The sequence below is a fragment of the Sinohyriopsis cumingii genome, chromosome 10, assembly GCF_028554795.1.
Source record: "Sinohyriopsis cumingii isolate HCF-2022 chromosome 10, ASM2855479v2, whole genome shotgun sequence".
In the NCBI taxonomy this organism is placed as follows: domain Eukaryota; kingdom Metazoa; phylum Mollusca; class Bivalvia; order Unionida; family Unionidae; genus Sinohyriopsis; species Sinohyriopsis cumingii.
In genome coordinates, this window is record NC_142970.1 from 70,441,634 (window position 1) to 70,454,073 (window position 12,440).

The window sequence follows — 12,440 nt, forward strand, 5'->3', positions numbered from 1 at the left end:
AATTCTTAGAAAGAATGATGTATGCTGCTTAAATTAATGAACCGTTTCTGTCTGATGACAATGACCACGACAATGCCAATAACTATATTGTTGAACTGTTTCCATCTCATGGACGGAATACTAAATGTTGTCCTTTTAAAATGGCAGATTATCTGATATTACACTCTAAACCAGTTGCATTTAATTCAACTTACTTGATATTTCTAATTTTTTGTCAAGTACGAGTGTCACCGGATGGCATTAAATGTAATGGGGCCTGGACGTGGTTTGCTTGCAAAAACAATTCACATTAAACCTCGAATAATTTCATTTATCTCAAGTAGGAGTGTCACACAATGGCATTAATTGTAATGGGGTCTGGACATGTTTTGCTTGCAAAAAAAATCCTATTAAACCTTATTTATCTCTTAAATATTTTTATCAGTTGTCTCAGTAGTATGGATTAATTGTAAATCTTTGTAGGATAATGTGTACAAGGTGTGGAACAAAATACCGTATACATGTAAAACCCCAAAGCTTGAATATGCAAATAGTACCAAAGATGCAATATAGAAAATAACAACTACAAGAAACGTACACTCTCCACCCGCACCTCCCAATTACCCAATTACTTGTACTTATTTTACCTACATGATATAACATTTTTCGACATAGTAGTTAGAATTTTGGTTAGTAAAAAAATTAACATTCATACTTTTTTATTTCAGATTCTAACATAGATTTCATTTGTATTTTGTTCAAATGGAAAAGATTTGCTCTTGTTCACGATAAAAGAGAGCCCTACAAAGGTGTGGCTAATGCTGTCAAGAACAACAAAAAGGCGGAGATTCTCAGCGACACGCCCATTTCTTATGATATGACAGACGAAGACATAGAGAATGCATTTCTACAAATTAAGAAATATGCAAGAGGTGAGAATATAACCTATCCTGCCAACCAACCATTCACTTACATACCTTCTTATCTATCTATCTATCTATCTATCTATCTATCTATCTATCTATCTATCTATCTATCTCTATCTATCTATCTATCTATCTATCTATCTATCTATCTATCTATCTATCCATCCATCCATCTATCTATCTATCTATCTATCTATCTATCTATCTATCTATCTATCTATCTATCTACCTACCTATCCATCTATATATCTACCTATCTACCTATCTATCTAAGACGAACATTTCTACTAAAATTTAGTTTGATCTATCGACATTATGTAAGGAAGATATCTAGTTTAAAATCTTTTTGTAAAATTTGTAAATAAAAAAGTATTTTTGGGAAGACTTATGAGCTTCAATTTTGATTTATTTGTTATTAGTATATTAGTCCCATGCGATTATTTTAGCTAAATCCTCAGGCATGTCTACATTTTATAACTGTTTTGCATCTTGATTATAATATTTCAACAATGACAACACTACACCTTAAAATTCAACATGGTATCCAAGTACATCACAATAAACAATTTGCTAAGTTATGACAACACTTTACTACAATATACAATTTGATGTCAAAGTAATGACAACACTTCACTACAATATACAATCTAATGTCTATTTAATGACAACACTACACTACAATATACAAGGTGGTGTCTAAGTAATGACAACACTTCACTACAATATACACTTTGGTTTCTAAGGACCATGAAATAATTACAAGCGTCTATAAATTGCCCAAATTATAAAAAATAATTTTGTATCGATGTAGCTGCAATGAACGGTCTCAGTTAAAGAAATACTGAAATTAATTTGTAAAAGTTTAAATTTCTTCCTCATTTTCCACCCTCGACATACTTTTAAACTAACCGATTTTTATCTTTCAGTGCTGATATTTGCCGTTCCATGGCAAGAGTTGAGACGTTATCTTCTCGTCGCACACAGACTTGGATGGGGCAACGGGGATTTTGCCTTCGTTTGTGTGCACGGAGATGTAAGGAGTAATTATTGTTTTCAAGAAACCATTGTTATTTACGCAAAGCCGCCAATAAGTGTGCAATAATTAGTCACAAGAAAAAAAACTATTCCAAAATCGCAAAGAAGTAACGCTTTCCGGTTTGATATAATGTATATTTTTTATATTCGTGTCTCATTTCGTATTGTTTGCTTTGTTTGCACAATACTGTAATGCTACGAAAGAAGCCACAAAATGAGAGAAAAAACAAAACAACGTACTGGATAATTTTAATAACGTGTCAGTGTACACATTGTTTCAGAGTGCTGTGTCATATTTTATGTAATAAATTCCATACAGTAGTGTAAAATATTCTTAGTCGTAGTAAAATCAACAGTGTGAATTGGATTAATCTATATATATCAAAATTTGTCTCCGTGTCTGTATTACACTGTGCAATAGCATCTCAAAAATGTCATGTAAGGCAAGAGTTTATTAACCTGGATAGACATCACAGTGTTTTTCAAAGTCATTTCACTAATTTACAGTGTTATAAAATAAATTATCATTATGTGATCCATAAAATCTTACATTTGCGCCCATTCGAATTTCTGAAACATTCGAATAATTATTATAATCTTTTTCACACCAAGGTTCATGCAGGATAGGAAAGATTCCACCATTTTCATACATTGCTTTTAAAATGAGCATTCGTGTCTGACTTTCTGTTTATTATTTTTTTCCTTTTTTTCCCACCAAAGCTATTTACCTCTGATGACTACGAGAGTCAGGTATTATCCAGCTGGGGATGGAAGAGAGGAGACAAAGATGACGAGAAGGCGAGAGAAATATTCGAATATGTTATTCATGTAAGCATCTAGGTCAAACGCGATATGATGAAACATCTAGGTCCAATGAGATATAATGGAATATCTAGGTCCAGTTAGATATAATAAAATATATAGGTCCAATGAGATATAATAGAACATATAGATCCAATGAGATATAATGGAATATCTAGGTCCAATGAGATATAATAGAACATATAGATCCAGTGAGATATAATGGAATAGTTAGGTCCAACGAGATATAATAGAACATATAGATCCAATGAGATATAATGGAATATATAGGTCCAACGAGATATAATGTAGTCTGTAAGGATAACGAGATATAATGGAGCATATATATCCAGTGAGATATAATGGAACATATAGATCCGATGAGATATAATGGAGTATCTAGGTCCAACGAGATATAATGGAACATATAGATCCAGTGAGATATAATGGAACATATAGATCCAATGGGATGTCATGGGTATCTAGATCCAACGAGATATAATGGAGTATCTAAGTGCAATGAGATATAATGGAGTATTTAGGTCCAATGAGATATAATGGAGTATTTAATTCCAACGAGATATAATGGAAGATACTATAAGTCAAACAAATATATAAATTGTCATATTTAGTACTTAAAAGTGAAAATTAAGAGAAAAATAAAGGGAAGACGTGGTTTGCCAAACTATTGATTGGTGACTGGAGAAGATTATAACTCATGACAAATCAGCGGTTTACAATTCGCTTCTGAGAATTCCTTTACACGTTTGAACTTAGCAAATTTTGCAGAATATAGTCGAGTTCAACCAGACGCTCGCGTGGCCAATGAGATCACCACAATATGCTTTGTGGAGATCTCGCAGAGCCAAGCGAAAGGTCTGGAATAAAACTAGAAGGATTGTAAATATAATATAAATTATTTCTAAATGAATATATTATATACAACTTAACTACAATAAATAGCTGCCCTATAAGAGCCAAACTTCGTTCAAACTATTTGTGAAACTTCAATATTTGAGACCGAATGAAGCAGCACAGTGTAATGTTTGGAACTAGATAGAAGCGGAATTCATATGCGTTGAAATAATCATCTTACTGTAATTTATCCTTCGTTTCCTGTTTTAGTTTATCATAGATCCTCTGAATCCACTCATGTACAACGAATTAAAGAAGTACACTGCACAGGCAGCTAAAGACCAAAGGCCGCACTGGGAGCTCCCCAACGGTACCTCGGTGAGTTTTCTTTCTACAACTTGACTACTGGCTCATAAATAAAAATATTTGTTTTAAGAATGTATGGGGATACCAATAAACTGCGAAGCTAAAAATAATATTTGAGGCTATTTGGATCGTAGTATTTATAAATATGATAAACCTTAAGTTGGAAATTTTAAAAAAAATCGAGAAGTGTCTTCTTGAAAGGTTTTTTAGTGTTTGTCTGCTACAGTCAGATTATTCTTCTGAGAGAAAACAACGAATTGGTTACAGCCATGTTATTTATGTGACAGACGACAACACAGTGCCAACCCAACGAATTGGCTACAACTAGGTTATTCATGTGACTGACGACAATGCAGTGCCAACGAACTGGCTACAGCTAAGCTATTCATGTGTCTGACGACAATGCAGTGCCAACGAATTGGCTACAGCTAGGTTATTCATGTGTCTGAAGACAATGCAGTGCCAACGAATTGGCTACAGACAGATTATTCACGTGACAGACGTCGACGCAGTCCGAACGAATCGAATAAAATGAATTCATCATTAATGTTGTGTGAGGATTAATTTTCTAAGATATCATACAACAATGATATTAGTATGAGTAGTATTACCAAGTATTTATATGAGTAGTATTACTGAGCAGTAATACGAGTAGTATTGCTGAGTAGTAATACTAGTAGCATTGCTGAGTATTTATTATGAGTAGTATTACTGAGTATTAATAAGAGTAGGATTACCAAGTATTCATATGAGTAGCATTACTGAGTAGTAATATGAGTAGCATTGCTTAGTTTTAAGATTAGTAGTATTACTGAGTATGTATTATGAGCAGTAATACTGAGTATTAGTGTAAGTAGTATTACTGAGTATTAATATAGCATTACTGAGTATTTACTATGAGTAGTATTACTGAGCATTAATGTATGTAGTATTACTGAGTATTAATAAGAGCAGTATTACCAAGTATTCATATGAGTAGTATTACTGAGTATTAATGTAAGTAGTATTACTGAGTATTACTATTAGCATTACTGAGTATTTATTATGAGTAGTATTAATGAGTGTTAATGTAAGTCGTATTACTGAGTATTAATAAGAGTAGTATTACCAATTATTATATGCTCATTTTTCCACCGTTAACTTTACATTGTCAGAATCGTGCAGTATTACCCGATATTGAATCCGCGCGATAATACACATATAGCATCCAGGTGCATAAAGGAACTACTTTCTATTGTAAAAAAAACAATGGACGCAGACGCCAGCACTTTTGATTTGTACACAAATCATGTACACTCGCGTAAGAGGCTCTTTACGTTGTGGTTGTTTAAATTTGTTTCTGAATGAACTAAAACAGATGTTTCGTGGACTGCCACATACCAGCTGCTTTGTCACATTCTGCGTTGATACAATGTTACGGATTTAGGCTAGCTACAGTATATAACAGACGCAAGATAAGGTCCTTACAAATAACATACAAGTGACAAGTCATATACTCTCTTCTTTAGCTGGTGATAAGAATGGCAAAATAAAATATACTTACAGTTTTACATCCTGAATTTCCTCAAAAGTTATTTTCTTAATTCTGCAAATCCGAATTTATGAAACATGTCATAGGCTTTCAATCTGGATTACACATTTCGAAATTGTGTTGTAATTTCGATGATAAGTGCAATTGCATCCTCCTTACTGCACTCAAAATGAAATAAGCATTAAATTCCTTAACGCCTTTTTGATAATTGCAATTGAAAGACTTCATATTTTTCCCACATTATGATTTCAAACATTCAATGGCAGAAACAGAAACACATTTGCACATGTCAACACGCTTATCCCTAGCTTCTTAAATCTCATGTATTTCATGTGGAATCGTCACATACAAATCCAGTCCACAATCACGAAATTTCCTAGAATCGAGAAAAATACCAAAATCTATTAATTCCAGATCAAATGGAAAAGGTGTTGCAATGCACATTCATTCACAATATGACTCCAAATTTCAATTTTAACTAGACACGCCATTTTCTTTCGAAAGTTATGTCGAGCGCGCGACTCAGTTCAAATTTATCTGGGCGGAGTTATGTGCGCAGTAATAATGTTGATTTGTGTAATGATGAATATGCGCTTGCGTATTTAGTTTGGAATGCGGCATACATTCATTTACGTTGTTTCTTGTAGTGTATTTTATTTATATAATTAAACCTTAGGTAGAATAAAATATGAGTATATAATAAAAAGGTTACTGCATTTGTATGGGAAAATATAAAGTCGTTTTGTCGAAAGGATATACTGCACTCCCAAGGTCGTGCAGTATTCCATCCCAAAACTCGTTCATATTTTCCAATACAAATGCAGTAACCTATAAGTATTCATATGAGTAGCATTGCTGAGTAGTAATATGAGTAGCATTGCTTAGCATTAAGATTAATAGTATTACTGAGTATGTATTATGAGTAGTATTACTGGGTATTAATGTAAGTAGTATTACTGAGTATTAATATTAGCATTACTGAGTATTATGAGTAGTATTACTGAGTATTAATGTAAGTAGTATTATTGAGCATTAATGTGAGTAGTATTACTGAGTGTTAATATGAATAGTATTACTGAGTATTTATTATGAGTAGCATTACTGAGTATTAATGTAAGTAGTATTACTAAGTATTAATATGAATAGTATTACTGAGTATTTATTATGAGCAGTATTCTAAGTATTAATGTAAGTAATATTACTGAGTATTAATATGAGCAGTATTACTCAGTATTTATTATGAGTAGTATTACTGAGTATTAATGTAAGTAGTATTACTGAGTATTAATATAAGTAGTATTACTGAGTATAACATGAGTAGTATTCCTAATTATTTGATTACCTTAATATCACTCAACTTGCTCAGCTGTAGTTAGTTTGACACCTATAACAGTAAGACAGCTTAAGTGTCAGAAACATGTACAGCTATAAGGAGTAACTAATAATTACAGTGGGTAAGTTATTTTTGATATTCATGCTGCTGTTGGGGTTATGAGGAGCAATGTTTAACATATATATTTACAAGAAATATACGCTACTGATAAAACAGAAATGTTGGGAGGCAGAACGGGTTTCATAGTGCTTTTACTCATATCTGTTAAGAGTACACCAACTAAACCTATATAGAAAACATGATGCATTGGTAAGACAATTAGTGTGCCAGATACGTGTTTAAACCTGGACAATTCTCTGATAGTGGCAGGGAAGTACACCAACAACTCAAAATTAACTGCCTTTCAGTTGAAATTCGGTGATCGTAACAAATAAAATTTCGAAAAATAAATTTCATTGATGACGTCCTTTTCGTGAACAAGAAGTTCAAAATATATAACACTTATTTTATGCTAGTACACTTATCGAAGAGTTTTGGAAATCCATTACAGCATGGCTTAAGAATTATATGCCAAAAATATGATTTCAAAAAAAGATTTTTTCTTTTGTGATCTGATAATATTATTTTCATTTTGATTGCAAAATATCTTATTTATGATTTACGCTTGGCTTTCGATATTTGCAAGTTAAAACTAATAAACTAATGTTTTATGCTAGAAAGAATGAAAAGTATTCACCAGCGCTATACTAAAAAGTAATGGTATAATAATACATACAATTGGATCAAATGTACCCGTTTTGAGAAAAATGTCACTTTTTGCTTGCAGAATACTTCAGCCAAACACAGTATTTGCTATTGAGTTTTGCGTAATATTATATATATATATATATATATATATATATATATATATATATATATATATATATATATATATATATATATATATATATATATAACATCAAAGCACTGCACATTGTGATGTTCATGAGAATCTGTAAAATCATGATATTTTAACTGTTAATAAAAAAAGAAAAGAAAAATATTCAATATTGTACATTATTCCTGGACTTTCTACTGAGTGCAAGTATCGACTAATTGATGTCATTTTCTTCCAAATATAGATTGACGCTTACGCCCCTTACCTGTTCGACGCTGCGACTTTGTGGGCAAAAGCTGTGAACGAGTCTATACGTAATGGTACCTTTCCAAGGGATGGTCGGGCGTTGCAAAAGAGAGTCCTTAATCTAGAAGAAGAAGGTGGAGCTCAGCTGTAATTCTTTGGGGGGTGGGGGTGCGGGTGGGATGGCTACAGTGAAAATTTTAATTGGAAATGGCGTGTGAAAAACGTTTTAAAATGTCAGAACATTATAAAATAGACAATGACTCTACGTGGAGTATACTGTAAGAAAAGTAAAATAATGTAATGTTAAATGGACAAACATATCTACATATTTGTTGATATTCGATACATTTCATAATTGTTTATTTATTCAATTCCATTATGATTGCAGTACATGTATGAAAGGAATGAAATTAGAAATTTCTCAAAGTTTGCATTATAACTGATTTTGCAAAAAGTATTTCTTATCTTTCATTTTTATTTACTCTCTTTCATGTTATCTGCACAGGTTCGACAGGTAAAATCGCTTTCAACAAACAGAACAATGGTCGAATGTTGAACTTTCAGTTCCTGGATATGGATGAAAATGGCAATTTCTACAAGCTTCTGCGTCTAACATACACGGCCGTAGGCATGCGGCCTGAAACAGTAAGTATATTTTATATGAAACATACACGACCGTAGGCATGCGGCCTGAAACAGTAATTATCTTTATGTGAAACATACATGGTTTAGGCATGCGGCTTGATACAGTAGTAATCTTTATGTGAAACGTACACGGCCATAGGCATGCGATCTGAAACAGTAATTATCTATATGTGAAACACACACGGCCATAGGCATGTAGCCAGAAACAGTAATTACCTATATGTCTGACATACATTGCGACTGGCATGTAACCTGAAAACAGTCTCGTATATTTAAGCTATCATACGAATTTAGACCTGTCTCTCAGAAAATTTGATCTGTATGAGTCTTAACTAGTTGCTGTCATCGCATGATATTTCTGTCTTGGAGTGGCATCGATCTACTTGCCAATCCTTAATTGAAATTTCAGTCAAATAAAAAAATAAACTATGTAATCAATGCCTAAATTATTTTAGATATTCAAAGGTAGTTATTTTACATTTAATTAAGCTGTGATTTTTTTACGTATAGGTTTATGATGGTTGCATCACTATTTTATCAGTGTTCTTGAAATTATATATGACAGGAAGATATATATTTTGAAACATAATAGGCATGTCTGGCATTTTTGGGCACATGCTGCGCATGTCTTTTGACAGGTCAAAAGCTATTCGACAATCATTGAGCAAATCTGATTTTTGCATGAACGTAAGATGCAATTTTGTCACGTTTCTTATCTGAACATGGATGGAACTATTCGAGTTAAGAGGTACATGTGTTTCGCATTGTACTCCTTTGCAACTACTTGTAGTAAACGGAATGGTGACTTATTTAATATGTTCTGTGAACAAATCTGACCTCAACTTCGCTGATTATTTTGACATATGATAAATATAACGAGATGTTTATATATACTAGACCAAAAGTTATAAGCAGGAGCTAAAATAGTGCGTTTAAAATCTACATGCACACACCCACGTGTGCGTGCGCGAGTATGCGTATTGTTTTCTGATCTATTCATTGTTTTCTTTATGACATGACAGGATGCAAACAAAGGCGAGAAGTCTGAGTCTTTGAAAGGTCGATGGCCAACCAAAGACGGCAACCCCCCACCTGATATCCCAATCTGCGGCTTTAATGGAGAGAAATGTGGTGCGAAACATGGTATGTGGACAAACAGACGGATAGACAGTGCAAAAAAATCAAATATACTTGAAAACTTTGAAAATAACTCTTTAGTGGAATCACAGAAATTACATGAAGATCCTTCAATTATTAATGTATACTATCCACATACACAGCAAAAAAAGTAAATGATTTCACATCGAAATGTTAATTGAAAGGTATTCCATAATAAAATACATACCTTAAATTTATTTAGATTTTCATTTTCAATTTATACTTCCTCGCTGAACACTGATTGTTGTATCAAACGTTACCAATTTGATTTAGGCTTTCATCTGATCTCAGCTATGTAGATTCGCATTAGAAACTGAATACTGTATTTATACAAAAATATTCTCAAAAAAGATCAAACCAACATTACTTAAAATGGAAACAATATTTTAATATAGCATGAACAACTTGCTTTACACATAATCTTTCACAATATTGTTGAGATATTATTGCCTTCGACTTCCACTTCTTGCAGAGGAGGAGTACGTTGGAATTATCCTGGGAGCATCAATATCCGCTTCTGTAGTCTTCACCTTAGCAGTGGCAGTTCATCTTTTGTTAAGGTAGGCTTTTTTTATTTTCTTTTAAAGAATGATGTCAGCAATTTAACTGATCATGATGCAATCCATTTTATCTGTCGCTAGATGGCACTTGTGTGCGATGGGATTTTTTGACTCTTTATCCGTTTCAAAAGGTTCTAAATTTGGAACCAATTTCTGAAACAAAGTACCAACAGGTTGACAGTACATATACATCAACTGGAGGAGTTTTGTGTACGTGTGTATTCCATTGCAGAAATATTTTCATCTTGGTTTTGATACATTTGTTTGCTGACTTGGGCACATGCAAAACATTTTCCATTGCGTTGTCTATTGTGAAGTTTAAAAAAAAAACATGTTTCTCTGCCATAAGTATTACTTGGTAGCAACGAAAAAACTTGAATGTAGACTCTTTAACTCTATTGATGCAGCGATCCAAACATGTGCTTTTTCCGTTATATGAAAGAAGCATTTATGCTGTCCCAGCTATTTTCTGTCATTTGAACAGGTAGTACATGAATGCACTGGATTGTTTATATTATGTATGCCCGAGGAAAACATCCAAGAAGTGATGTACGCATGCCTGGCTGCTTGTAAACCCTCGAAATTTTTGCAAATCTTTAATGCGCTTTTTCGATACTACGTAAAAAGCAATTCCTAATTCAATACATTTTTTAAAATGAATTATGAGAGCATTAAGAAAGAATGCTTAAGTCAACAGTTCTACTAGCTTTTTTGGACAAAATGTACTATTGATGTAGATGTCGGAATTGATAATAATTCTTTTCTACCTTTGTATTTTAGACGATATAGACGACTTCAGTTCCTGCAGAGCATGTTATGGCAGGTCAAATTTGAAGAGATTGACTTCCTCACTACGTGGATAATGGGGAGCATTCGGGTTAGTAAAAATGCATATTATGATAGAAACAATATATTTCCTTTTCTCTACATAACAGCAAAATACTGCGTATTGCATAAATATAGTTCATGGCAGATCTTACAGAGAACTGCATGTTGCATAAACGTGGTTTGTGGTAGATCCTCTTCTATGTTCCATAATATAGTTTTGCTCTAAAGTATTGCCATGAAGTAACATTATTGTAAGCTCACTTTATATGTAATCTAATTTGGAAATGATTTTTGATTCAATCAGTAATCAACCCATGGATTTCCTAATATAATGATTCAACTTGAAGTTGAATAAGGAAACTATTTCTACGTTGGGATATAGATGTGATATGGGTCTTTTACGGATTTGTTCGGAAACGTTTCCTTGCATGTATAAAAAATGTACTTTATGAGTTCTATGCTCCATTCACAGAGATGAATACTTAAACGAAATGAAACAGACTTATCGATACAATATCCCAAATTCAGCTTAAAGGAGGTATATCACAATTGTTTTAGCATCCCCTACTTCAAAGGCATATAAGGATGAGACCTTTTCTGTTAAAACCACTATATAATAGGAGGATATGGCACCTAAAGTCCCTAAATGGGCGTGTTCGCTTTTTATTATAGCTTATTTTGTTTTTATTATTCAAAGCCAGCGTTTTCCGCACATTTCACACTCTTTTTTACTTCTGTGTGTTTCAGGCAAGCTTTCGAAATCTTCACAAGCGAAAGCTGTCTTCTAAGGTGGCCAAAAGATCTCAGCACAAAGGACACTACGATATCAACATATTGGGTTATAACAAGAAGGGAAATAGATCACCGGACACTCCTCAAAAACATTTGGATCATGGTGGCATGTTTGGTTCCGTTGCATCCATTAGAGGTAAACAGTAGTACATAGTATATCCATTCTTAGAGTTCACGAAGCTATGTGATTGAGTCTGAGAAAGAATTTCCACTCACAATCTATCAGTTATGTCGTTCTAAAGCAGTGTCTTCTGTGATTGGCTTACACAACATCTCAAGCTAGAGTGTAAACGTTGTTTGATCTCAAGGCCAAGAAAATGGTAGAGACAGCTCTTAATTCGACCACATATATGGATTGGTTTAATTGTTGGGCTTTTAAGTCACTTTCATCATTTTATTTGGGACCGCTCCGGTGGCGTAGTGGTTAGAGCGTCGCCTCGGATGCGGGAGGTCGTGGGTTCGATTTCCGACCGAGTCATACCAAAGACTTACAAAAATGGTACTAACT

The 12,440-nt window shown here is 33.3% G+C and overlaps 1 protein-coding gene across 1 annotated transcript in view; it reads left to right on the forward strand.

Annotated features, from left to right (window-relative positions):
• The window catches only part of LOC149790362 (atrial natriuretic peptide receptor 2-like), an 81,441-nt gene that overhangs the window by 48,308 nt on the left and 20,693 nt on the right, over positions 1-12,440 (forward strand). Inside the window, exons 4-13 of the mRNA XM_089972407.1 lie at positions 708-911; positions 1,832-1,938; positions 2,661-2,768; positions 3,867-3,974; positions 7,948-8,083; positions 8,455-8,594; positions 9,617-9,737; positions 10,225-10,312; positions 11,093-11,189; positions 11,888-12,068. Coding sequence (XP_089828533.1) covers positions 708-911; positions 1,832-1,938; positions 2,661-2,768; positions 3,867-3,974; positions 7,948-8,083; positions 8,455-8,594; positions 9,617-9,737; positions 10,225-10,312; positions 11,093-11,189; positions 11,888-12,068 — 1,290 coding nt within the window. The remainder of the gene's footprint in view (positions 1-707; positions 912-1,831; positions 1,939-2,660; positions 2,769-3,866; positions 3,975-7,947; positions 8,084-8,454; positions 8,595-9,616; positions 9,738-10,224; positions 10,313-11,092; positions 11,190-11,887; positions 12,069-12,440) is intronic.